The sequence below is a fragment of the Oryzias melastigma genome, linkage group LG10 (genome assembly GCF_002922805.2).
Source record: "Oryzias melastigma strain HK-1 linkage group LG10, ASM292280v2, whole genome shotgun sequence".
In the NCBI taxonomy this organism is placed as follows: Eukaryota; Metazoa; Chordata; class Actinopteri; order Beloniformes; family Adrianichthyidae; genus Oryzias; species Oryzias melastigma.
In genome coordinates, this window is record NC_050521.1 from 21,589,274 (window position 1) to 21,617,154 (window position 27,881).

A 27,881-nucleotide genomic window follows, 5' to 3' on the forward strand; every position below is an offset into this window, starting at 1 on the left:
TTACAAAATTTATAATAAAAATTAAAAGGAGGATAAAACCATCTTAACAAAGGAAATGTGACAAGGTAAATATAAGCTTTGAAGATATAGCTAAGAAGATCGTCTCAAATCTGACAGATGAATCACCTTTACATCCCACCTATAGTATTGACAGAAAGTAACAAAAATTTGATTCAACTGCAACAGCTCATTTTTTTGATACCGCTAATGAAAGTTAACTGGACTACAATCTGAGTGAACCTCTCAGGTGTCTCATCCGACGACTGTGATGCCAGAATTAACAGGAAGCACAAAGTCTGCCCTAACTAACCCAGTTTGGAGCCTCTCTGTTATGCAAATGCGCAAAGAGTGCAAAGAAAAACAAGGAGACACCTACCGAAATAATAATAGCCTAAACTGCTGCCAAGGAGATTTTTTAAATCCCAGGGGTCTTCATTATTTTCCCAGATGCTATTACCTCCGTGTAATTATTTTGCTTCTTCAAACAATCGATTTGCTGTTTGAACAAATTCCACGCGTCACTTCAGGGGAAAAGCTTTGCTAAAAATTGCTCATCGTGCATTCAAGTGTCTCAGACAAAGCTCGTAGATGTGAAGACAGCGTTGTTGTTCAAAACATAGAATAGGCTAATAGTATGATTCTGTAACGCAATACTACTACTCATGATGCTAATATATACATTAGTGTTATTCGTGCAGCATTTTAATAATATTTAGAACTTCCGTTTAACGTTCTTCCACCTTTTTCTGTCGTTTTTTCTCCTCTTTTCTCCATATTCCTCCTTTCTTTTTCCAGCCTGTCTGCTACACACCACATCCGCACCGCTCTCTTTGCCCCAGCTTATCTCCTTCCCCACAACGAGGGATCAGAGCGGCGAGGGTCTAGCCAAGGGAGTAATAAAGGGTTGAAGCTGAGTGCCTGGCGGGGTGCGATCTGCTCCATCACCCCAAGGAGAGGGGAAGAGATAACGCACACCTCTGTCACCCGTCAATCAAATGCTGCTCCACGCTACTTACATGTGTGTTTTAGCACAAGGAACCCCCATGGAGAAGTTCAAGCAGATACCTCAATGAAAAAGTACATCAAAGACATCCCGAAAAACGGTTCTCTATTCGGTTATTTGTAGCAAAAGGGACGAGATGTGCCGAAAAGGTTTATTACTCAAGAAAAGAGCTGTTTAATACAAAATGGAAACCTTTCTTCAAAGGAAAAAGAACAAAAATTCAGATTTGATATGTGTGTTTGAAGTCAACTCCAGACGTTATTGTGGAAGTAGCTGTGTTCACATGGACACAAGTAACCGGAATAAACTCCTGATCAGAATAAAAATGAGTGTAATGTAAACACGCCAATCGGAATACAGCGACCCAATCAGACCCATGCGGATCGAAATTTCTTCCTGCTGGAGATAGCGGGTTATACTGATTGTTGATCCGATCGTGGTGCATTTAAAGACAATTTATAAAGATTTTAGGTCATTACTGTGCAGGCTTTTACGTCATTTATAAACGGTGTGGCGGTCTAGAGGAGAATTTGGAGCGTGAATAGGATCGGCCGGCTACCGTGTGTCTGAACTAGGGCTGCCACAATTAGTCTTATTGACTAATTTAATAGTCGATTAGTCGTTACTTTATACTATATGGAGTTAGAGTGTAGTAAAGTTGAAAGTTATAGTGGCATTCTGCTAGCTTTTTGGACTATTTTGGCATTTATTAATGTCTTTTAGGCTAATTTGGAGTTTAGCTAATATTTCAGCTGCATGCTAGCTGTTTTGGCTAATTTAGACTTTTTTTTTAGTTCTTTAGGCTAATTTGGCATTTAGCTACTATTTCAGCTTCAGCATTTTCAGCTATTAGCTTCAACGTTTTCAGCTATCAGCCTCAGCATTTTTAGCTATCAATATCACCATCTTCAGCTAGCAGCACTAGTATCTTCAGCGGCCAAATTAAGCTTACAGCATTCACACTAGCATTAACGCAGGTAATGCTATAAATCTAGTTTTTAGTTAGTTTAAAGGTGATGGTTAAGATGTGTGCTTTGATTCCAGTTGCCCATCACCTGATGTGTCCTAATGGATGATTAGTCGGCAATTAAAATAATGGTTTGTGGCAGCACTACTCGGAACAGAGCAACTGGACTTGTAGCTTCATGCTTTGTTATGGTGTGCGCTCCAGAGGAGGCTTTCAGGAGAACTGTGTCTGGTATACTGGTTACGTTTTTCATGGCCATTTTTTAAAGTTCAATTTAATCCAATTTTTAATTAGATTACATTTTGTACATGTACACACAGCTACAGACACAAGTAATCTGAATAAAAGCCTGATTGGCTTCATGCAAACACGCCAATCGGAAGACTCTGACCCAATCAGACTCATCCAGATCAAAATTTCCCTCCGATCGAGATGGATGTGTTATGTCACTTGTTGATCCGTTATTCTGTTGGTGAATCATCACTTAGCATCATGCTTAGGCTTTGAAGCGTGGTCTAGTCGGCTGCGTCCAAAGCTAAATACTGTTGTTGGTCACATGTATTATTAACCTAACCCTTCCTCCCGGTCTGTGCATCAAAGAAAAAGTTCAGCACTGGCAGCATGAATTAAGAAAATTTAAATAGTCACTTAAAAAAAATAAAAAATCAAATCCGATTTTTGATCAGATTAAAGATTTTGCACATGGACTTTACGCTGTCCTGTATGAATTGTCCTAAATCCCCTTTTACACACAATTACTCACTCGGAGTCAAAGACAGAGCACAGGAAGTTCCCAATTAGCCCAAGAGAAGTGACCGCTGGTGTTAGTTCCCACCCGACTTCCTGTTGTGGCTGCTTTTGCACTCACCACAGTCTGGTGGTTGACTTGGATCACTTCATCCCCCGCATGGATCTTCTTACACTGGTCTGCCGGAGACTGTAGACGCAGACATTTGAAGACAGTAAAGGACAATAATTCAGTGAAACACGAGAGGCAGAAATGGTGGCGAATGTTCTGAGTGCTGTCAGATGGGTGAAAAACGTACATTCTCTGTGGTTCCTGTGATGACATGAAGTCCATCGTAAGTCGATTTGATGTACATCCCCTGAAACAAGATCACAAAGTTTTAGCATTGGAGGAAAAAATTAGAGATACAGTGTGTGAAAGATTGGATCAGTTAATAAAAACTCTTTAATTTGTTACAATTAAATATATGCCTAATTTCCCTGCCTGGGATGAATAAAGTATTTCTAATATATATATTAAATCAAATTAAATTTTTAAGTTGAGTAAACCATCAACTTGATCATCATCAATTTGATGACGATTAATAATTTTAAATACAACAAATTGCAGAACTTCAGTTATTTGATCTAATGTTTCATTTTTTACAGTGTAGTGCTTGAGATGAGCAGTAAACCTAGGAATATAACACTGGATTTACTAAGACACTTTATCGCCAAGTTTTTTTTCCATTAAACTATACCTGGTTTTGATAAAAATGCCAGAATTTTAGGTTTTATGGCACAGTAAAACATTACAAATTTGAAATATTGGATCTTTGCTGTATTTATTAGTTACTGAATTGTGATTTAAAACTCAAATCAAACTTAAAGAACTATTTATGATATGTACACAAGCAATAATGTAAAAAGCGGATGCCTATGAGTAATGTAATCTGTTGGTCATTCAAAGATCTTATAAATTGATCAAGATTGTCAATGGGAACACTAACAAGTTTCTTCAGGACTGAAATGAAAACCAATAAGTCCATAGTCATAGTCATAGCCCATTGCTAAGGACTATGGACTTACTCATTAAAATGGCAGGAGAAAGAAATGTTGCCTTGTTGCTCCATAGTGTATCTGCTTTCACACTGTAGTGAACTGCATTAGGATTCATTTGCAGGTAAACCGAGACCCACATTTTCAACTCATTCTCACTCCCAACTCGTCACACATTGATGCGTGTTAAGGATCCCTCCACGGTGTCCCCCAATTGTCCTTTTTTGACGTGTTGGCTGCTCCAATTAAATCAGGGGACCGGTCTTTTTGTTGGACCGAACCTTGGGACGCGGTGGGTACCGGTACTGTAATCCGGTACCCTAACCCTGGCCCTGTCCACGTCCGGTACCGTGTCCAGAACCAATACAGCGTCCCTAGGTTTGGTCCGTGTCCGTTACCAGTACCCTAACTGTAGCCTGGTCCTTGTGTGGTACCGCATCCAGAGCTGGTAGTGATCCATGTTCAGTACCGGGTTAAGGTTAAGAGAGGGGTCTGCAACCTGAGGCTCCAGAGGCTCAATTGTGATTCTTCGGCTTTGAAGAAAGCTCCAAACTTAACTAATTAATTCATTTATGTTTAGACAACAAAAACATAAATAAAGTGTATTTTTCTAACTTGAAACTCTCGCTGAGTTTCGGCCCATAAGAATCTGGACCAAACGGCTCTTTTAGCATTAAAGGTTCCAGACCCCTGGGTCTGGTACCAATTTGCAGCCCAGAGGTTGGGGACCGTAATTGGAATAGCCAAAACGGAAGGTGGGGACACCCAAAACGTCAATTTTTGATGTTCTCAGAAATATAGTAATAGTATACAGACAGCTTTAGTGTAAAGTGTCAGCTGTGCACTCACCAGTCCCTCATTGGGCATGATGCTGGTAAGGTGGACCACCTCCAAATGTGCCGACTGTGAGACCAGAGAGTCTGACGACAGAGAGATGATGTGATCGCATATCCCTGCCAAGGTCTTACACTGGAGACGGTGTTTGAGGTTAAGAGAGCAGAGAAAATGAAAGAAAAGGAAGGAATAGACATGAGAAGAGAAAGGGGAAAAAAGAAGACAAAGTTATTGAGATTGGTTTTGGCCCATAAGGGATGATGTGACCTAGCTGGAGGAGGTGAGACAGACATCATTTCATCACATTGTTCCACATCACCACTTCCATCACTCCAGGACACAAACTGTTTCCTGTCACAGTCTGTCCGAAGGCATGCCCACCAGACACCTTGACAGACAGAACAACACATCGCTAACACTTCACCTCAGGTGCCCGGAGGACATTTTGTGACATCTTTTTTGGGGGGAAATACCACATATGTTTTCATTTTACAGGTGGAATATTTTAAACCTATTTTATCATTACCTCATAAGACAGTAAGGCTTCATCTTGCCATTGTTCCAAGTAAACCCTGCCTGTTTTCAGGCTGTTTGTCTTCTAGGTCACGCATGCACTTTAATTTATCATCAGCACCATCTCTGCCTTCTAATCTGGGCTGACTGACTGCAGTGGGTTTACAGAGACCGTTATCATGGTTATCCTGTCTCACAGCATCAAGCGCACAAACGCGCATATGCACAATTCTAACAGACACAAGTGTAATAGAAGATACAGTATGGTATGTAGTTCATCTGATCATCACAAATGCAGATTACAAAAACCAACTGAACAGAAGGGATCCTCAATATAAACACACACTTGAGTGTGTACGCACACGCCATGGCTCAGAGCCGATGATTCATCGTTGGTGAGAGAAAAGGTGCCGAATCTTTATTGAGCTCACACACACACACACACTCTAGTTTCACGATAGCTGTGAGGGTTTTTTCATGACACAGTGTACTCTCTGGCTTCTTAGCCTGACCTTAACCATCACCAACTCTAAATTTGAAAACAAATTGAAAGTACACTGAAACGTCCTGAAATTCAACACAAGTGAAGGGTTGGTGTTATTTCTATTAGGAAGATCTACCCCACTTTCTGGTAAACTTTTAAAAATTTCTTTTTAGAGTGTTCAATAAATGTTTATCCTGTTTGACCCACGACCTAAGTTGTGTTTTGGATTTTGGCCCCCTGTGGGATAGTTTGACACTATCACTATGGGGACTTTATATCAAAGATCCAAGCTTATCCCACCAGGATAAAGACATAATCTGCCCAAAGCTTAACCGCCAAAAGACTATGGACATTTTGTATTCCAAAAATCGCATTCCTAGATCTCTCCTTATTGAAATACCTGAACCGAATGTCAACAATTAGTGGTTACTCCTGACAACCCTTCATTAATTGGTAGACATTTGCTCAAGTATCTTCATTAGGAAATATCATCAACTTCAGTTCATGCTTTTTACCACCAATAGTTGTTTGTTCTTTCTTATGGGAGAACTTGCATCACAAGTACAGTTGTCTATCATGGGAGTTACGTTCTAAAAATGACCCACTATAGGTAAAATCCACAAAGTAATCCTCTTTATTTTACTACAATTATCATAGATTTATTAAGGTTGTAAACTCCTCACAACACACTTTATACACTTTTCGTAGACAACCATTTAAACACTTCTCTCTCTTGTATAAACTCTCAGATACTCTGAGATGATCATAGATGATAAACTATGAAGGTTTTTACATCCCTATTGACATAGAGATGTTTTGTTTGCTTAATGCTACCTCCAGAATGCACAGATTCTATATCAAAACTTTAGTAAAAAGTTTGATTTTTTATGGGTTAAAAGCTCATATTATCTTATGCTGCAGAAAAATGGATTACTAGCTGTCCAGAGATGCACTGCAAGATCCTGTTTGGCGCAGAGTGTCTTTTATTTAGAAATTAAGTTATTTGAGCTTCTGTCAAACATATATATATATAGTTTTTTTTTTTTTTGAGATGCTAGGTTCTTTTTATATTTTTACTTTGGTTCGTGCCAAAAAATAGACATAATTCATATTTATTATTAAAAAACAGAAGGTCAGAAATGCAAGTCCAAATTTCTTAAAGGCTAAAGTAAAACTATGCAACTCCTGGTAAATAAAAATTAACTTCTTTTGCATTGAAATATATAAAGAGAAAATATTTTTCTTTTCATTCAAAATACTAAACAGTTTATAACTTTTGATAGAGGTTGGCATGATTTCCTTTCAAAAAGAAGACACCTTAATGTCAGCAGGGATTTAAAAAATACGTTTATTTTACCATTTGTGGTAGATCTCTGCCAAAAAACCTCAAAAAATAAATCAGAGCCAATTGTGACTCTGACAGTTTTTTTCAACCCATAAGACGCACTTGAACATTGTTCAAAAAAGAAAATCAAATTATCCAGTTCGCCTTAATTTTGGTTGTACTTCCTAACTTCCAATGGACTTCAGCGCACAAAAATTTGATATCTAAAATGTTTTCGTTAACCAGAGAGCCACATGAGGCTCCTGAGCCAAAGGCTACAGAAACCCGGACTACACAGATCGAAGGCACTCAAGTCAAGATACTATGGAACTTAAACTCTAACTTCATATATAATTATCCGTCTCAATGGAACCAGTCTTTGGTCGTGTGCTTGTCCTGACAGAGTTGGTGTTTCTATAGGAAAATGTCTTTAAGAACGAACAAAGACAAGAACAGAATTCTAGTTTATGTCAGTTAGTGACATTAGTTTTTATGTTTAGTATTTATGTTGTGGTGAAGATATTTTAGACAATGAATATAACAAGGATGGACAAGAAAGGGGAGCGTGACCATTGTGTGTGTTTTTTAATCTCATATGTTGACATGAACTGCGTTCAAAAGCCCCAGCAAGTGACAAGGAGCTGGTCTTTGATCACTAATAGTCTTGGTCTGGGATTAACACAGAGCCAAAAGACACAAGACAAGTCACCAATATGGAGCTCTAAACTCCTGCAGATCTGACACGCAACCAGAGCTTCCCAGTGTAGATTACTGAAAAATTAACTTATGTGACCAACCGGTTTGAGCTTTAAGAGCAGAAAAACATTAAGCTTAAAATCATTAACTGCCTAAAGGATTACGACCTATCCCAACCCCCACGTTCACTGTTCCAATGGTCTCTTCCTTTGTCTTTCCAAGAGGCAGTTTCAGCTTTGAGTACACATGGCTGCGTAATCTATTATCTGCACATGCATGGCCACACACCATGTATAGATACATTTGAAGAATATTAAGAACAAAAATGGAAGAAAGTAGAAGAGAAAGACAGAAAAGCAGTGAGGTGGTAGGGAGAATAGGGGAATAACAAGGGAAAGGGAAAACACACAACTAGGACAGTGTTGCGTAATTCCTCTCATCCTTATGCATGCATGAACATACAAACACTCACTCATACACACTTCACGCTCCATCAGACACACAGGCTCATACATACTCATATCCTAGCTCTCTCCGTTTTTCTCTCTTCCTCACACACACACATTCAAACACACAATGGCAAAACCCCCACACCCAGTCCATCTGATTGCTAAAGGCCATAGTCTTGTGAAGCACAGAGCAGCCCAGAGTTTTGCATTATTGAGTAAAAGCAGGCAAACGTGAAACTGCACCAACAGAAGCCGTCATGAACTTCATGAATTCTACCTGCAGATACAGACTATCAATGCTATATATAGTCAGACCTCCAAACTAGAGAAAGAGTTCTAATCACAAAACCATACTGCACGAACATGCTGGATGATAGACCGTCGCATCTGTAGTCTTTTATCGTCTGTAGGATGCTCACAAAGGGTCCAGAAAGCTTCCAGCTATCAGGCTCCTCTCTTGCGGAACACCCTCCACTGCCGCCAAGGTGGCACACACCATCTCTTTCTTTAAGGCTAAGCTTGAAATTCTCCTTTTGACAAGGCCCATACCTTCAGTTGGCATGGGTGACCCTGAGCCGTCCCTTTTAATTATGTTGATATAGGCTTAAACTGCTGGGAGCCATTCGAAGGTGCTTTGGGTATTTTTCATCACCTTCCCCAATCTGTTCTCCTTTCCATCCACAGATGTTGCATTGTTGCACTTTCTGACTTGAAGCTCTTTTGTCATATAACAGGTGTTTTTTATCATTTGTCTGTCTCTGACCCCGACAGGTCACGGTATACAGTCAATCCAACAGTTAGTTAAAAGATTTTCTGTCCATTTTTACCCAATTTCAGTTGAGTAGCAGAAAATCCAGCTGTCAACTTTGTCAGTCCGTCTTATTTAAGCACAATAAATTCAGAAATTAGTATTTTAACTTTGCAAAACTTTTATAGACCTGTAGTCCCTAACCTTTTTCAGTGCCATAGACCAGTCGGACGTCGAACAGCCAGTACTCAAGTATTTTTTTTAAGCTTCCAGTTTCCCGTAACTATTGAGGATCTTCATCCTCTGTATAGTTCACTGGAGTTTGTGTAGGAACCAATAAAATGTGATATAGATTTCTCATTAACCCATGATTTTCAAAGTGGAAGTTGATAAAATCCTGCATCAACTTCACCGTCTTTCAACTTTTAAGGTGCGACAGATAAATATAAAAAGAAAATTAGTCACCAAAACTTGTATTTTCTAAAAATAAAAGTAATAATGGATTGTTTAAGCAAATTTATTAGTTGCGTTTTCATAACCAGTTTCTGAATATAAGGCAGAATGGGCTCGGTGTGTCGCAAATTATCCATAGCCTATTTGGAGTAATTGGTTTTTGTCACTGAATGCAGTTTTTTTTTTCTTTGAAGTCAAAGGCTTTTCTCTGAGAAAATATACTTTTCAAATACGTTTGTTTTTTATTAACTTCGACAGCATGGGGGGGTTTGAATTGAATTGAAATGTTTTTTTTTTTTTTACCAGTCAAGCAAGAATGCATGTGAAGTACAATCAACCGAGGTAAACATCCACACAATGATACATTAGACATAAGATAATGAGGCATCAAATTATAGAATGCTTGAAAGGAAGCGGGTGGAAGCGAACTTATATAATCCCAACCCGGCTTGACTTTACCGTTTAATTTACATTAATTATTATTTTCTGATCAGACATTTTTACCTTACTGACAAAGTTACAGCCCATTAAAAATCCTTATGTATAAATAAATCACATTACTATGTAAGTAGAAATTACACTATTTCAGACTTTATCACAGCTTAAGCAGATCTATGATCAAGATTCAGGAAACTTCAATAAAACAAACACAGATTGTTTTTTAGCAGAAAAATTGTTAATAATTCAAATATCGAATGTGTTAAAAATAGAACACAAATACAGATTATTATTACAATTATTATTTTTTATGCCATTAGAAAAATATCAATAAAAATCAATTTAGAAGTCTGCACAGCCACATTAACAAACCAGTGGATGATTTTTGATTAAGTGAATTAGTTGGAGGGCTGCACGGTGGCGCAAGTGGTTAGCGCTCTCGCCTCACAGCGAGAAGGCCCCGGTTCAAATCCCGGCTGGGACCTTTCTGTGTGGAGTTTGCATGTTCTCCCCGTGCATGCGTGGGTTTTCACCGGGGACTCCGTCCAAAAACATGCTTCATAGGTTCATTGGTGACTCTGAATTGCCCCTAGGTATGACTGTGTGAGTGACTGAGTGTGTGATTGAGGCCCTGCGACAGACTGGCGACCTGTCCAGGGTGTACCCCGCCTTCGCCCTTCAGTAGCCGGGATAGGCTCCGGCACCCCGCGACCCCGAAAGGGACGAAGCGGTCAAGAAAATGGATGGATGGATGGAATTAGTTGGATGTTATGAAGACATCTGACTCTTGTCTCCATTAATGCACCTTATACTTTGTTGCGCCTCATATATGACATCAATTCAAAAATAAACTTTTTATTAATGGTGCACAAATAATCTGCAGGGTCTATAGTGCAAAAATATGAACTATTTTCTAGTATTTTCATAGTAGTAGTTGTGTTACTCCAACTCCACTATTTTTGTCTAAAAAAACAGTAATTTCGACTTTGCAACCAAGCGGCATCTAAAAACAAACTCCTTCTTTCAGCTTCTGCTCTGTCTCCTGGCTTCACACATACGCCTCCCACACATAACAGATTTACTCGTGTGTTTTTGAGAGTTATTTATTTTTGTGCCACAGAACTTTGTAGGCGTGTGTTTGTGCACTTGTGTGTGCACATGTGGAGAGCTGCTTAAACATTTGCCTGATGTCAGGGCCCGGTCTCATTATCCTGCTTGTAACAAAAGAGATAAATGACAGCCGTGATACCCCCACCAAAAGGCTCAGTGGTGACTCATTGTGACAGGCGGAGGGGGTGACGAGCGTCACATAATTTACAAAAAGGAGGATTTCACTGTGAGACGATTTTATGCAGAAGATCCTTGATTTAGTCGCAGTTTTTGTCCTTTTTTTGGTAAACTTCAAAGAACAGGAGGGATCGCGTTTATCTGACTTACTGCCATGAGTGCTGCTGACAGGGTTTCACACGTGCGCACAGACAGTTCCCCTCCCAATGCGCACGTGGACACAGACAGTGCAGACAGGCCCCTCTGAGGCTTTTAAATGGATCGTTTGCACTTTGCCACAGACAGCGGAGACACATGCAACTAAAAAAAAAGTGGATTTATTTCAGTTCTGCTCCGATGTCACACCAAGTAACGCTGCTTTTTTTAAACATGTATTAGTCCAAACTTAGACCAATAAAACCATTTGTTTCATATTTGAGAAATTAATTTCTTCCCAAATTGCCCAAGGTAGCATAATTGATAGTGTCTGTATCTTAATAAATCATATTGGATTTTTTTTTTTTTTTTAATCAAATGGTTTCCAGTGGGCATGACAAGATTAAGGACTAAAAGTATTGGACTTGATAACAATGGTCAAGTCCTATTTTGGTAAATAAAACCAGAAAGCATGGATCTATTCTTGCCTTTAACCAATAGTTTGTGTTAATGATTTACCAGAATCCACTTAAGTACATTTAAAAGTGTTTTTTTTTTTTTTTCCCAAACAAAGATTTTAAGAAAACGACAGAGCTTAACTCTTAACTGTATCTCCAGTGTTGACATTCTCTGCTGTAACTTTTCAATCGTTTACGCAAATAACAAAATTTAATATTGGATTTCTGAAGCAAAAAAAGGTAAATCTCATTGTGCTGATATATTACACTTTACTGTAGTGAAGTGTTTATGCAAATGACATAAATCAACTGATTCTGTCTCAGAGAAAAGTGACTTTGAACCAATCTACAACACTTTGGCACAAAGGAGTAGCATCTCCATCTTAGCGTTACAATACTCACCACATGAAGGATCTTGTTCTCCGTCTCGTACACAGTGCAGTCCTGTGAAGGGAAATTGAAAGACATCAATGTGATGCACACAAACTTTAATATTTCTCAGGGGTCCATTCAGAAAAGACAGTCAACATCTTCAGAATGAATGAAAACCAATGCCTGCAAATACAAGATGTTAGAAGATCCTCCTAAACATCCAGAAGCTTCACCGTTCTCTAGATGATGCACTGTTGTCCAACCATCACTGATGGCTAATCTGTTTGCAGGAAAACAGCCAAGTGAATCCAGCAGATGTGTTCAGTGGGAGGTAGTTCATCCATTTGATGCATTAGTGGAGATGCTGCTGCCACTTTTGTCTGTCCCGCTGCACCCTGGCAGCCACAGGTTCATTTGGGCTTTGTGGACCTGTGGTGGCTGCATTCTCTTTGCTCTTCACTGCCATTGTAAAAGGGGACGGGTGTTATCTGCTCGACTCAGGACTCATTTTGGGCACAAGTACACACACGCGCGATCTCTCACACACTCTTCAGCGGCTTTTAGCGTGTGGACGTGGAAAAGGTCCAGACAGCGGACATAGATTTAGTCCAAACAATGTGATGGCCACAGAGCCAGCGTGTTTTTGTTCCTGTTAATATACAATTTAAAGGTACATTGTGCTGAAATAGCATGAGGACACTGTTAATAGAAATTATGGAGGCCTAGTTCACGACCATTGATTGTATTTGAGAACAGAGTGAGTATGAGGATACAAAATTAAAGTCAGTTCAGACGCCATTTTTTTTCCCGCAATATGGATACCCAACACATCCTCATTCCCAAGTCGTCATTTGACTCCTGCGCATCACTTTTTGATGTTTTGTGTGTCCCCAACTCGCTGTTTTCAAATGAATCAGGTGTTCGGTCATTTTGTCGGACGTGGTATTGGACGAGGACTGAACTTTGGGACTCGGTGTGTTCCAGTACCCTAACCCGGTCAGGAACCAGTACCATTTGCGATAGCGGTATGAATCTGTGTACCAGGTTAGGGTTAGGTTGAGATGCGGAACACATTATGGTACCGGTTTGCAGCCCAGAGGTTGGGGACCCATGACTTAATTGGTCAAAACAACTAGAAGTTGGGGACACCCAAAATGTCAGTTTTTGACGTAGAGGGGTCTTTAGTCATGCATCAAAATTTGAATACTTGGGAATGAGAATGTGTTAGGATACCGCCATGTTGGAGCTAAACATTGTTAGTTAGCAGCAGTACGAGTTGGAATGAGTCCAGGTTCTCTATGGCAACCAGTCCAGCCAATCAAGAGTGAGCTTGTTGGAAGTCCACATTCCTTCATTTGAAATACGAAATCTGTTAATTAAATGTTTCAAATGTTGCAGAGCAGCTGACAATGTCATCTTATTGGGCAGTTTATAACTTCAATAATTTGCACTCCAAAAAAAAAAAAACAACAAAAAAAATCATTAAAAAAAAGTAGCAGATCAAGATTGGTTACTTTTCTCAATAGAAGTCTTTGAGATTTTGGATTCTTGGAGCCAGCGGGTACTTCCTATATGGATTGCCATGGGGGAGGGGTCACTCAATCCAGGTCTCATTTACAGTCAATGTTCACTCCCCATCAAAGCTGCTGTGTGGTTGGATGGGGTGTGACCAACACTGAGCCCATGAGGTAATTTATCGATGGTTGCTCCGCCTGTGGAGCAGACATGTCCTCACTCCGGCTCAAAAATCCATAGAAACCACTACAGGCTTTCCGTAATGAGAGTGAGTCCTGTGATTGCCACAGATGTAATGAGTGTGAAAATAAGCAATGCTCATGTATGTGTGTGAAAGTACCTGTTGGACAATGGTGGTCAATTCTAAGCAGAGCTGCACGATGTTGTTCTTCAGCAACGAATACTCTGTCACACTCGCAAATGGAGACCTGGAACAGAGGAACAGTTGAACAGATGCACCGAGCAAACAACACCACCCATTTAATCAGCTGATTCTTCCCAAGATGATAAAGCAAAACAACATGTTTTTGTTGCTTTTGCACAAACGCATTTGTAGAAAAGGTGTGTTCTCACCTGTCAAGCCAGGCCAGCAGGTTCTTGGCTGCACCGATTAAATCCACCACCGATGTGAGGAAGTCGTTCGGCAGCCGTCTGGAGGCGCGTCCATCGTAGTGGCCGCCCCGCCGTCGGCCCAAAATAAAGTTCTGGAGGTTCTTGGCTGAAGCGTTCAGCTTGTGGGACAGAGTTCGGAGATTCTCTGTCTCAAGGCCATAATTCTGAAGAAGAAACAAAGAGTTCTCTAAAGGATTGAAAAAATGTTTCTGGTATCGTCCCAGAAGATGAAATTATTTTCAATTTATCCACGTTTGCCTGAAAACAAAAGATAAATGGGATTAATTTTTATTTCCAAACCATAATTATTCATCTTTATGGTCATTAATAAAGAAAATATCAATTTATATGAGTATGTGTATTTGTTATTTTGTCATATAAAAGATTATGTTTTATTATAAATCCTGAACAATTTCAATAAATAGTCTAAACATTTGTAGTTTTAGGTAATATGTCTTCTTGTTTTCATGTAAATACATATTGTTTTTAAAACAGTTTCCTTTGACAAAAAGTTTTTAATTATTGGTACCTTTTAAAAAATACATATGTTTTTTTTCCTTATTGTTTTAAAGTAAGAAAAATGTTTATGCTAAAAATTTGTTTTTTTTCTTCTTTTTTTCTCTTTAAATTACTAAAAAGAACAAAAACTTTGATTTTTGTGTAAAAAAATATTCTACTGTAAAAGGTTTTTCTCTATTTTGAGTCATTTTATGTAATGAAAATATAGAAATTTTGTTTTTTAACTGTCTGGTTTAGCTATCCAAGGTTTGCATTTGAATCCCAATTATTTGGCTGATTGTAATTTTTTAATTTGTTATTTTTATCTCTTGACTGCACAGACACGTTTTATCAAATCAATGTATATCCAAATATTTTTTATTGACAAACTTAAAAACGTGTCACTTCAGGGTGTAATAACTTAAATTATTATGAAATTATACTGTTTAATTTGTTAATTTCTTGTACATTTGTGTAAGATAGCATCACTCCACAAATGTCTATGATTTCATTTGCAAATCAAATTATATTATTAAAAAAAGTTTGATCAAAAGTAAAAAATAAAATGGTGGAAATTGTTGATGCGACTGGAGTTAAATCAGGAACTAAGACCCTGGATGTGTTCTCCATGCTGTTCAACCAGTATTTTAATGAACTTGTCAATTAAAAAATATTATTTTTGAGACATAATTCTAAGCATCAGCATGTTTTGCGGGTGTAAAACTGTTCTGTTTTGTGTTTTGGACCACCACAACCGTTCTTAGGGGAGTTGCACTTGCTGTATATGAGAACAGCATGCTGGTGGAGTAGCCCATTAGAGCTCTGTGACCTTTCTAAATAAACACATACACATTGCACTCAGCATCCCATGGCACCTCCAGTCATGTCCTGGCTGACAGAGCCTGATTCCTGCTGAAATAAAAGGCTACGCACACACTAACACACATTTGTTGTGAAGTCAGATGCACAGTGTGACTTGGACATATCTGCTCCTTGGCTGCGACTGAGGCTATTTTACACAGTCACGACCGCAGCGACTACAAAAGCAAGGAGGGTTTCACAGCGGCAGCAAAAAAGAGACAGAGAAAAATTAGGCAATTGAGGATCTAAAAAACAGGAGACGTGAGGGAGCGAGCAAGACAAAAGGGTACCCGGCTATGCATCTCTCTGAAAGTGGGTCAGGCACTCACTGTGCTCTGCACGGTTTTGCGTATTTTGTCTGAATGTAGACATTTAAGTGCACTTGGAGTGTACATGTTTGCACAGCTGTAATTAGCCTGTCATATGATTTGATCTAAAGCTGCGTGGAGCTCCCTCCGGGGGACACAAAGCACTCAGATGCAGCCGGGAAGTAAAAGCTGCTTCGACTGTCACTGTGACTTTGCATGTGTGGAGACGGGTGGTTTTGGCGACGCATGCAGATGCACACAAATCAATACGGCAAGAAGCCGATGTCATTCCGAGAGCTCACCACTCCCCCTAAGCCCTTCCACCTCCTGTCAATGATGCAGTTGCCATGGCAGCCGTTTGTGGAGTGGCTTCTCTCACTACTGAATTTTCTGCGATCACTCGAACACCGGAGCTCAATTAATCGTCGTGAACTCACAAGAATATATTTTATCTTCTTCTTCTACGTTTTGACTTACTCACTAAAATATGAATTGTTCTGTTAAACCTTTATATTCAAATATATATCTTTTTTCACCCAACATTTAGACCAGTCATGTTTTGGCTAATTGCAAAAAAATGCTGGGATTTCTGGGAATTTTCACGTCTTCACCAATAAATGTTTGCAGAAACTGGTTAAGATGGACGTCCACTCAAAGAACCGTCAATTAAAAGACCTAACTTGCTAAAAATGGCTATAGTTTTGGATCATATTACATAAAACATAAACAAAGTGTCAACAGATTTTAAAAATCCTTCTGAAATCGTTTATTTTTACTGACAAAAAGGGATTAAACTGTGAAACTGAAGCCATGAAGTTGCACTATTTGTGGCTCGCCACCTTGCCTTTTTTTAATTAACCTAAACATTTTTCCTTTAAAGAACAGTACAAATAAAGGATAAACTGACCAATACAGTTAAATATTGAGATTTTATTTTTATATCCCTGAAAAGTGTCTTTAAATCAGCACTCTGGCAAATCCCGGAAAATATAACATTTTGTTTTATACTTGGAAAAAAAAGTTTGCAAATTCAACTTTGTGATTCATAATGGAGTGTATTGGTAGGAAATGCATCGTGCTGTGTGACTCACGATACGATATGTATCACGATATATAAGTAGAACAAGAAATATCCTGAACAAATTTTCAACTTTTTTTTTTTTTTTTAAGAAAATCTCCACCTTAATATTAATTCGCCTTTCATGTTAATAAACATTAATTTTATTAAATGATCACAACATCAATAACTGCGACTGTATCTCATATACAAGTTGCTTTTACCCAAGCAAATATATTTTTTGGTAAATTAAGAAATATTTGCTCTTAAAGGGAACAATCGACATTGTTTGATTTCCACAACAAAATATTTTTTCAGTTTAAGAAATAAAAATAGAATGCCTTAACCCATAAAGTGCTATTAATTTGCAACATTGCCAAATGTAGCTTTTCTAGTACTTTTAAACAGTTGTTGTTATTTTGTAGAGTTGTTCATAGAGGCTTTGTGAGCTCTGCTGCCAACTAGTGGTTGGGAGTTTAGGTGGAACTAAAAAGTAAGACACTGAATTATGTTTGCTTATAATAATCTTTTCTGCATTTTAGATCAATACAAGTATCACCAAATTAAACATTCCGATATATTGCTAAATTGATTTTTATCCCCCTTTTTTTTCTAAAGTTAACCTTTTTTCAAAAGGTCAATTTTATTTTGTCTTATGAATTGAAATTTTAAGTTAAATCTCTAACAATATTTTAGCATAATTGGATAAAAACATAATTAAGTACTCCAGAGTAACTGATGCCTTAAAAAACACAATTGATTAATGTTACCACCTTATTAGAGTTGTTTAGTCTGAATTTTATTCTATTGTCATAATTATCTTTATGCAGCTTCACATTGTGCTATTTTTTCATAAGTCAATATAAGAATAAAAAGTGTATACTCTTAAAAAAAGACCTTGGACGAACAGCTACAGTATTTTATCTTGTCGTTTATGTGTGATGGCGCGTATGAGTGCGTCCACTTCCAGGACATACAGTGATTGGAACTCTGGGACGCTCATTCCCATGCTGGAAGATTTGAATGAGGAGGTACTGATTAGCGCACATACTCACACAGAGTCATGTATGCATAGACACACATTTAAAAAGCTCCAACTAATCCAGCCATGTGTGCCTGGGAGATAAGGTGCATCCTGCACACTCCCTCCACATACTCCACCTCCCTCCTTCCCGCTCACCTCTCCTCCTCTCCTGCTTTCTCCTCTCTCTGGGAAGGTAACACCTAATTCCTCCTAATTCTCTAATCCTGAACAGGGCCACTGCAAAAACAGTCGGCGGTGACCAAGAAAGTACAGGAAAAAGTCCGTCTTTTTTTTTTTCACTTAAGTCAGAATACTTGTGAAGAATAAAATGTGTAATACTCAATGGAGTACACGAAAAATCATGATTGAAACCAATTTGTTGGATGTCCAAACTGATAAAATGACTCATCTGTTAGCAGTTAGCATTCCCAGTTGAAATATAATGATTTCAACAATGCTACTTCATTAACTACTTCATGGCAGCCGATCTTCAAACTTTTTGGAAACATTTGTATTATTTTCAAGATTTTTACTTCATATCATATATTATTCATATATTACTTCATATTTTGTTTAAAGCTGGCTAAAAATGTGACTTTACCGTTGTTGTCTACCTTCAATTAAATTCATCCATCAACTGAAAACTATAAGAAAATTATTTAAAATAAAATATTTTAACCAATTTAAACTAAATATTATGTTAAAAATAATTACTTTGTTTGCTTTTTTGATTCTTCTTGAAATCAAGTTGAGGACTTCTTTTATATATAGATTGCATAATAATTTATTGTTTTTAACATTTGGCTCCAGCATGATGAGATATTTGGAATCTTCTGACACATGAAGGTACGCCATTTACCATTTACACGAGGAGTATGTTTGTATAAACTCCTTTTTGTGTTTGAGAGTTAACTTTATTTAAATTATATTTATATATTTTCATGAGTAAAGATGTGCAAGAAATGGGAAAAACTGTGCAAATTGGCAACTTGTGCGTAAAAAAGTTTAACCAAAAGGACAAAAAATAACAAGACATTTAGATTGTAAATTCTAATTACGGTTTATCTCCAGCGTAAGACCATTTTGGTCTAATTTTAAGCAAAAAAATAAATAAAAAATATACCTTTCTTTTTAAAAAAATGCTTTCAGTTACACAATGCTTCAGTCAACTGAGATTCTACCATTACTCTCTATTTACAGAGAAAGGTTAAGAATCCCTAAGAAGGACTGACCAGGGCACACAGAAGATCGACAGCTTCCAGGATGAGCTCCTGATGCCCTATTCTGGTGACACCGAGCTCCTCCAGCTCCTGATGGGTGATGTGTAGCAGCTGCTCTCCTCCCATTTGCTCCCGCTCAAAACTCTTGATGTACTGCTGGAGACAGTCGTCCAGACCTGAGGAGAGGACAGACCGAGATGAGAAGGTGCAGATGTGCTGCAAATGACAAAATGTGTGAATCAGCCTGATGAGTTACAGCTGACATCCCAGAGAGAAAAAACATTAATTAACGCCACCAGCGTTGTATGTTCTGACACGCCCTCAGTGGCTGAGTGACAGCTACATGCCCCTCCCCCTCTGCCCCTGGTACCCCAAACTCTTTTCTCACAATAGCTCCTGTTCTGTTAGTTTTATCTCCATAGCAACCATATTCATTTTTGCTCGCCTCGGGATGACCAACGGGTCAATGTATTTTTTAGTAGGATCATCATAAGTAATTTTTTTGATTTCATTGGCAACAGAGGTTTTTCGCTGACCACGCCCACATTCCTAATATGGTCAATTTGTATAGCATTTTGTTCAGGCTTGAGGCAGAGATTCATGTAATACATCAGTAAAAAAATGTGCTAAAAGAGGAGCGCTGCTTTTACTAGCTTGCTATGATAACGCTATTCAAAAAATTTTTAAGAAAATCTTTCCCCAGTAGGTTCCTAATAGTGCTCGTGGATTTATGAGTTTTAAATCCTTAGGAGGAGTTTAAATTTGTAAAATATAGTTAAAGTGATTTTTTTTTGGGGGGGAGGGTTCAAGATGGATGCCTTTTCCCGAGGTCAAAGGTCAACAAAAGTTTGGCTGTGCTTGTAGACATAAGCTGGCGGTCTGTGTGTGAAGTTTAGTGAAGATTGCTCGAGCAAACATTTACTTCTCTCATATTGTGGGAAAATGTAAAAATTGCCAACTTTTATACTTAGCCACAAAATGGCCGCCAAGCCGTAGGTCATGTGGTGATGCTATAATTATTTCACATTTTTCTTTGAATATCCCAGAAATCTGTGTTCTGGCTTTGCTTATGGATTAAGAACAATATTTTTTGGCATTGCAAGAGAGTATAATCCATTTTTTTATGATTTTTCCTGCTATTATATACAGAGCCCCTAAAAGGACGTTCAGGTGAAAAAAATTGAAATAAAAAAATGTTTTTGCTATAAACTGAAGTAAAAAACATGTTTTTTCTGGTGTGCACCAGATAGTAACTTAAAATATTTTTATTTTCTAAAAATTAAAGTCAAAAAGAGAATTTTCTGGCTACTCACACCAGACAGTAACTGAAAATATTTGTATTTTCCAAAAATTAAAGTGAAAAAATATTTCTTTCTAAAAATTGACGTTAAAAAATATTTCTGGCACACCAGATAGAAACTGAAAATATTTTTATTTTCTGAAAACTGAAGTAAATTTTTTTTTTTTCTAAAAATTGGAGATAAAAAAAATATTTTCTGGCAACTCACACAAGATAGTACCTGAAAATATTGGTATTTTCTGAAAACTGAATTAAAAAAAATCCTCAAAATTAAAGTAAAAAAAATATTTCTGGCACACCAGATAGTAACTGAAAATATATTTGTTTTCTAAAAACTGAAGTGAAAAAATATTTTTTCTAAAAATTCGAGATAAAAAAATATTTTCTGGCAACTCACACAAGATAGTAACTGAAAATATTTGTATTTTTTTTAAATAGAAGCCAAAAAATATATTTTTCTATGTACTGACACCCGATAGAAACTGAAAATATTGTTATTTTCTAAAAATTGAAGTGAAAAAATATATTTTCTGGCATCTCACACCACGTAGTAACTGGTGTGCACCAGTTACTATCTGGTGAGCTCCAGAGTCAAAGTTTTTACTCAAAAGCGCAGTAAGAAAGAATAATTTAAAAAAAAAAACAGTCCAGTGATGATCCAATTCTGCTATATTTTCAGCTAACAGGAACAGCAGCATAGAATCAGATTCTCATTGCTTTACTGACGAGTCATTAACTGTCACTAAATAAACTTTAAACTATATCTGCTCATGACACTGAGATCAGTGGAAGTTTGTTCTGCATTAATGTGTGAAAACAAAACATTTTAGGAATGTTTTCTGTGATTAATGTTGTTCCCAAAGTTGGCCTAAAGAGATGTGAACAAAGCGCATACTCGTGTGTGGTTCTCCACTTATCCTGCGGGTGCGGTATATGCAGACAGCCAATCAGCTGCGCATTAGTGTTGTGGCTCCAGTGTACTATTGATCAGCAGCAGCTTCTGGCTCTGAACCCGACACAGTCAGCAGAAAGCTCATCTCCCCACAGACCTAAAGAACAGGGCTCCTTAAAAAAATGAGCAAACCCTTGGTTGAGCTGCCCAGGAGGATGCAACGGCATGTGGTTGCACCAAGCGGCACGCTCTGTCCCTCCACGAAAGGCATCAAAGCAATTACTACTTTTGTTGTTACTCAAAGCCGCCGTAGAGGCGTGCTGTTAAAGTCAAGTGGAGCTGTGAGGAAAACACTGATGCCCAAGAGAAGCGACGCTGACAGAGAGCAGACAGTGTGCTCGCACCTCAACACATTCTCAACGCATGCACACTTGGTACAAACAACGTTTTGTCATGGGACATAAAAAAAGCAGAAACTATAAGCCTTCTGCTGCTCTGAGCGACATGCAGACGCAGCCTTGTTGCAAACAGAACAACAGAACAATTTTAAAATCTATCACATCTGTGAAAACCTCTGAGCCACGCAACACAAGTGAAATTAATTTAAAGAAACGTGTTCCCGCTGGAAAAACACAAGTTTGTAAGCATGTGCTAAAAGGAAAGCAGATTACAACAAGAGTAGTTCCTTATTTTATGCCACAGACACATTAATAGTAGTGAGCTCGTTTGAATAAAGGGCAATTATTGAGCTGACATACAATGCTAGTGTAGTGCGGAGGATTTCTGAAGTTTTCCATCCCAGTAATTGCTTGACTCTTTGGATAGCTGAAAAGTAATTTGGCTTGTTGGCTTCTGTGAAGATCTGCTGGTCTTTGAAGCTGGAATTCTTCCTTGTCATCATTCTGGTCTTTAATACCCTCCACAGATGGATGGGATTGAGCTCTGGACTCTAGCTGGGACGCCCCAAAGCACCAACATTGTTCTCCATCAGCAGTTTCTCTGGTTCTTTAGTGTCCTTTATTATTCTGGGCTGAAATTCCACTGAAAAGGGGGTTGCACTGTGGTGTAGTGGTTTGCACTCTTGCCTAAAAGAGGTTCAAATCCCTTTGAATAAAAATAGAAAAACACTCTAAAAAACACTAAAAAATAGTTACAGCTGAGGCTTCAGGAGGTACAACAGGTGTCTTTCAGTGGTAAGGTTGCTGGTTAAATTCCCAGCTCCTCTAGACACTTGATTAAATGAAAGTCCAGCTGCCTTTAATGGGTTTAATCAAGATACATAGTCTTCAGATTAGCGTATAATTGTATGTGTGAACTATAAAGTAGATAAGAATCATTATTAAGCACTTTGAGCACCAGTTGATTAAAAGTACATTTTCAATCAATTTAATTGACTTTGAAAAAAGCTAAAATGTTAACTTAATTTAGGTACTTTTTCAGTCATAAAAAATATTTCATACAATTGTTAAAAAGTTTGACCATTTGTTCTAAAACTCATTCCACATTGAGTAAATGTTATAAATCATTACCAATTACTTCACCAAACTCATAAGTTATTAATATTGTTTTATTTCACAATATAAACTATTATTAAAAAGAAGATTTTTATATATATTTACTGTAAATTAACACCACGCTTATCTTTGCGGCTCATTATTTTGTTCTTTAAACTCCAATGCAAAACCCTGAATGTCCACAGCTTATTCATTTTCCTTAAACAATGGTTTTGTATCTGTGTTTTTGTATTATTTTTTTTTCAACAAACCACTAATTAAATTCAGGATTTTAAACTAAGTAGGCAACTTTTGTACTCTTTTTTGTTTCTTTGCTTTTTGTAATGGCATTCTTGTTAATTTACAAAGAGCAGCATTCTGCTCTAATAAATCATCTCCCATCCTGGCAAAGATCTGCATATCTTTCTTTAATGTCCCACTCTAACCATATTTTTTCTTTCTTTAAATTAAAATTATGATGTTTTAAGTTAATATAAAAAATCTGTTGTTTTTTAAAGACATACTTTAGCGGCAAAAGCTCATTAGTAACACAATTCTGGGTTGTGGGCGGGACTGTTGACATAGAGGAAGTAACCCCCATTCTCTCTCCTTGAAGCTGTGTTTGTGTGCTAACATGGCCTCAAGCTAACGTTAGCTGCTCAAAAATAACAACGAGCTAAATTTGGATCAATCCAGTTATGCAATTTTAAGTGTTGAACGCTCATCAAATTTCGCACACCTGGCCAGGCCATTTCCACAGCTGCGTCATTGGTCTGAGCATTTTCAAGCATCCAGTTTTCTGATACAACATGATTTGAATTAATAAATACTCAAAAAGGCAGTTTTAGTTGTTATTTTTTTTATATAGGTCTTCTACAATGAGAAAAAAAGAAAATGTTAAAAACCAAAAAATAGATGATTTTCATTGGAGTGGATCCTTAAGTGGCCAAAAGGTACCATATATATTAGCTGTAGAAAACAAGCAGACGGATCAGAGAGGATGCCCTGCAGCAACAACAAGCATGTCTGAAAGAGCGCGTCAGGACTGTCAATATGAGCGACACAGAAGAGAAAGAGGATGAGGTGTCAGCTGTTGGTTATTTCTCAGATAGATGGGTTCATGTCTATCCTGTACTGAATGCAGGTGGGCTCTTTTTTTTCCCCAAACCAGCTCCTCCATTTCCTTTTAACTGACACTCTTTTCCTCTCAACACCTTTTATAGCTCTACTGAGGCATGGATTCATTTACCTCTCGGTGCTTTGTGAGATACTAAAATAATAGGATTCTTTCCGTCAGGGAAGACTGATGACATCCTTTCAGTGGCTGTTATTGACGTGTTATTGAGTTGCCCAGCTTTAAAAACAACTGCAGCGCTGTAGGTTTAAAGACTCACTCAGATCATCTTTGAATGATTGTGAAAGGAGTCTTTTAATTATGATTATGTCACTTTGAGCCAATGTTTTTTTTTAAATGGTCATTTTCTAGGACATAGTTTCTGCAGAATCTATTTTCTAAAACTGGATGCATTGGAATAGAGCAGAGCAGGGAGATTGTGGCTTGTCATCCCAACTGCATTTTAATAAACTATTTGAATTAAAAATATACTAAAAAATGCAATTTTAACATTATTAAAGATAATGAGAAGATAATTTGCTTAATGTATGCCCTCCGATATGAGAAAAAAGCCACAAGAACATGTTAAAAACACCAAAAAGCTGATTTTCATTCGAGTGGGTCTTTAAGTTTGATTGTTTTTTCCTCTCTGAGCTGATTACGATACACAGGATTTGTCTAAAGCAGGGATCTGTAACCTTTCCCACTAAAAGAGCCATTTGAGCATGTTTGATACTGATCAAAACTCTTTTTTACCCTTTTAGAATTTTTTTGACTATTTTGCATCATTGCATTGTCATTTTTTATAATAAATATGAAATTTATTTATTTATAAGCACAAATAAATACATAAATATTAAGCAAAACTTGAATATTCTCATAGTGTAAAGTAGTTTTTCCTTTTAACAGAAGCCCATATAACTTTCTTTCAAAATAAAAGTCTTCCTGTCCCAAACAGGAACATTCACGTGAAGTAGATGTACAAAAAAGACAAAAATAACATTTTCTCTTGTTATACTTTAGGTTTACTTTGGTGAGCCATCATCCTTTGTTCTGCTTACTACAGCTGTTACACGAAACACAAAACACGATTGGTTAATGATCCAGTAGAAAAAGTATATGAAGAAACACAAATCTCTATGTTTTAGCCACTCCCCTCTGAATAGCTACTAACCATTGTTATCCAGTATAGGATACAATGTACGTTAAAGTCATAAAATAAACTCGCCAATCAGGAAAGATTAAAGTTTTTACCAAAGTTTTCTCTAGTATATGTTTTCTGTGTATTCCGGAGGAAGTGCAGAGGAAACCCATTGCCTTCTATGAAGTGTACTCAATCTTGCAACATCTTAGCAATTCAAAAAGATTTCAACTCACTAATTTGTGTGCTTGAGTCACTAACACATGTGAAAAAGTTATGTGCTTTATGGATAATACATGACAAAAGTACTATGCAGATGACACTCTGCTATCCCTGAAAGTCAACTTAAGTTAGTCAATATGTTTTTTTCTTCTTCAATGTGCACTTGGGAAATAAATCTTATGTGTTTTTTTCTTACCAACAGTGTAATCATATATTGTGTGGTTTTCATTTTTATTCTTTACTTTAGGGGTGCTCTGACTTCATTTATCACTTTCTAGTCTTTTTATACTCCAATCGGATGATCCACTTTTGCTCTTAGTATCATTTTGCTTGAAAGCGGTCATTTCTCCCCACTGTCAAATACTGGTTTAATCAAGACAAAGATTTGATGGTATCTTCTTATAAAACACATTCCTCCCAACATTTAGCTATGTGGTATTTACACTAAGCTGAATGTGTAGTGATGACATTTGACTGTATGAAAGGGATAATGTCTAAAAACCATTGATTGCTCCTGCGAAGTCTATTAATTTCTAATAATGGACACCTTGTACTTTAATCTTTCCATTTTAAACGATTAAACTGTTCATCCAAAAGAAACAGACTATAATATGAGGTATGATGCGTTGTCATGGCAACCTGCAGCTGGTCCATGAGAGTGGTATATATGCTAAAATTAAGAGATTCAAAGCATCATTTCAGAAGGGAAGCTCACTTCCTACCATCCTCAAGTAGTTTAATAAAGAACATTTACGCTATTTGATTGGAACTTTTTTTTCAGCCAATCAGAATCGAGTATTTTACCATATATACCAACCAAATGCTGAATGAAATATCTAAGATGAACAACTGCAGTGGTCCTTGGAGAATCTTGATCTGAAAACCGTGTAGACATTGTGGGATTAGGTTTCAGACGGAAGCAGCTGAGATAGCATTAAGCCACAGAGGAGCAGATGCCTGGAGGAGCCTTCCTGCCATGCTGCTCTCCTGAAAGACAACCTCAGAGAGCGTATGTGGCTTTAATACCTTTGTGCGATGTAAATTGATAATGAAAATTGTCTACATTATTTTTAAAAGCACACGAGCTCCACGCCGTACTGTAAATTATATAAAGAAATGAGGATAAAAGATGTGAAAACGTCCCCTGATGCCTCAGAACTGCATCCTGCTGCAGCGGCACGCATGCAAGAAGGTTTGAAGCTCACTGCAGCACGTTTCTCCGCTAATGAAGGCATTTGTGTGTGAGACATATGCCAAGGCTGTTTTTGCATTTGGGTTTTAGTGAATATGTGCATGTTAGCAGTTCACACAATTCCCCTGCTCCCCTCCCAACACAGCTGAGAGCCGATCAGATGTGTCATTAAGTTCTCCCACGAGGACAAACAGCTGATCGGGTTAAGCTGCAAATATTACTCTGGGATGTTCTCTGAACAAAATAGTACATCTGGATGTAAAAAATAGTGTGTGTCACCCATACAAGCTTTTATTTACTCATTCACAATGAAATTAATCCTCAGAAATACAATTTTAAGCTAAATTTTCATCATATATGTCCTTTATCTAAATGATTTTGATCAGAGTGGGTCTTTAAAGAAGATTTTAATGAGATTCTGCTCGTGTGTCGAGAGCCCTCTCCAGTGCATTTCCTGTGGAGTTTGCTTTTCTTTTGACTTATTTTTGAACCGCACTGCTGTGTCTTCACATCTCGTCACATCCTCTAACATGAATAAGTCAAGTGTGAATGGGAGTCTGAGCTCACATTCCTTCATACTCACCATGTAAGAGCATATATATGCTATTTGGATGCATTTTTAAAATCAAGACCACAGCCTGCATGACTTCAAATGACGTGCCACGAGCAAAGAGAGTCTTTTCGGTGCTTTTATCTTCCTCTGCTTTGCTGTTGGATAAATATTTGGTCTAGAATCCTATATGGATTAAATCATTCCTGACAGTTTTGACAAATTTATTTTATTGTACATTTAAAGTAAAACACAATCTCTATGCAAGTTACTGCCAATTTTTTTATTTTACTTGACATACTTGTCTGTTTGCGTTTTCACTGTCATTGTTGAACCTCTATGTCTTACTGGGATCATTTGAAAACTAAAAAAAAAATCATTTCAATATCAAAAAATGGACAAAAAGGCCAGGCAGGTATCTCAAATTTAGGCAAAAATAATCAAATCTGGGCTGCATGGTGGTGTAGCACCAAGAGGGCCCTGGTTCAAATCCCAGCTGAGACCCTTTGTGGAGTTTGCATGTTCTCTTTGTCCTCCTCCCACAGTCCAAAATCATTAAAGTTAAAGGTCCAGTTAGTTATCCAAAGCCACGCTCGGGAACCAAGTGGTGGTTCAACCCTCAGGTTAGACGCTCTTCCTGAGTTCTTACTCTATTATCTCTTAGGTGTGAATGTGAGTGTGTGTAGATGTGTGGCCCTGCGATACACAAGCAACCAGTCCAGGGTGTACCCCACCTTCACCCAACAACAGCTAGGATAGGCTCCAGCAGCCTTATAACCCAGAAAGGGCTAAAGCAGGTTAAATAAATAAAAAAATGGCTGAAATAAATGTGATTGTGATTTATAGACTATGACAAGTAAATAATGTTTTTAACATGTACTCGTAGTATTTAAAAGGAAATATATAAAATAATTTTAGAATAAAACTGCAGTACTG

General features: G+C 37.7%; 1 protein-coding gene across 4 annotated transcripts in view; it reads right to left on the bottom strand.

The window, feature by feature from the left end:
- Positions 1–27,881, bottom strand: part of si:ch211-26b3.4 (connector enhancer of kinase suppressor of ras 2) — a 74,090-nt gene that overhangs the window by 36,143 nt on the left and 10,066 nt on the right. For all 4 annotated transcript variants that reach the window (XR_004948520.1, XM_024283393.2, XM_024283392.2 and 1 more), the window contains exons 2-8: positions 19,054–19,217; positions 14,035–14,237; positions 13,802–13,889; positions 11,977–12,018; positions 4,605–4,724; positions 3,017–3,076; positions 2,839–2,907 (exon numbers count right to left, since the gene is read on the bottom strand). Coding sequence is in view for 3 of the 4 variants with exons in the window: in XM_024283393.2 (XP_024139161.1) it covers positions 2,839–2,907; positions 3,017–3,076; positions 4,605–4,724; positions 11,977–12,018; positions 13,802–13,889; positions 14,035–14,237; positions 19,054–19,217 (746 nt within the window). In the remaining variant the exon portion in view is untranslated. The remainder of the gene's footprint in view (positions 1–2,838; positions 2,908–3,016; positions 3,077–4,604; positions 4,725–11,976; positions 12,019–13,801; positions 13,890–14,034; positions 14,238–19,053; positions 19,218–27,881) is intronic.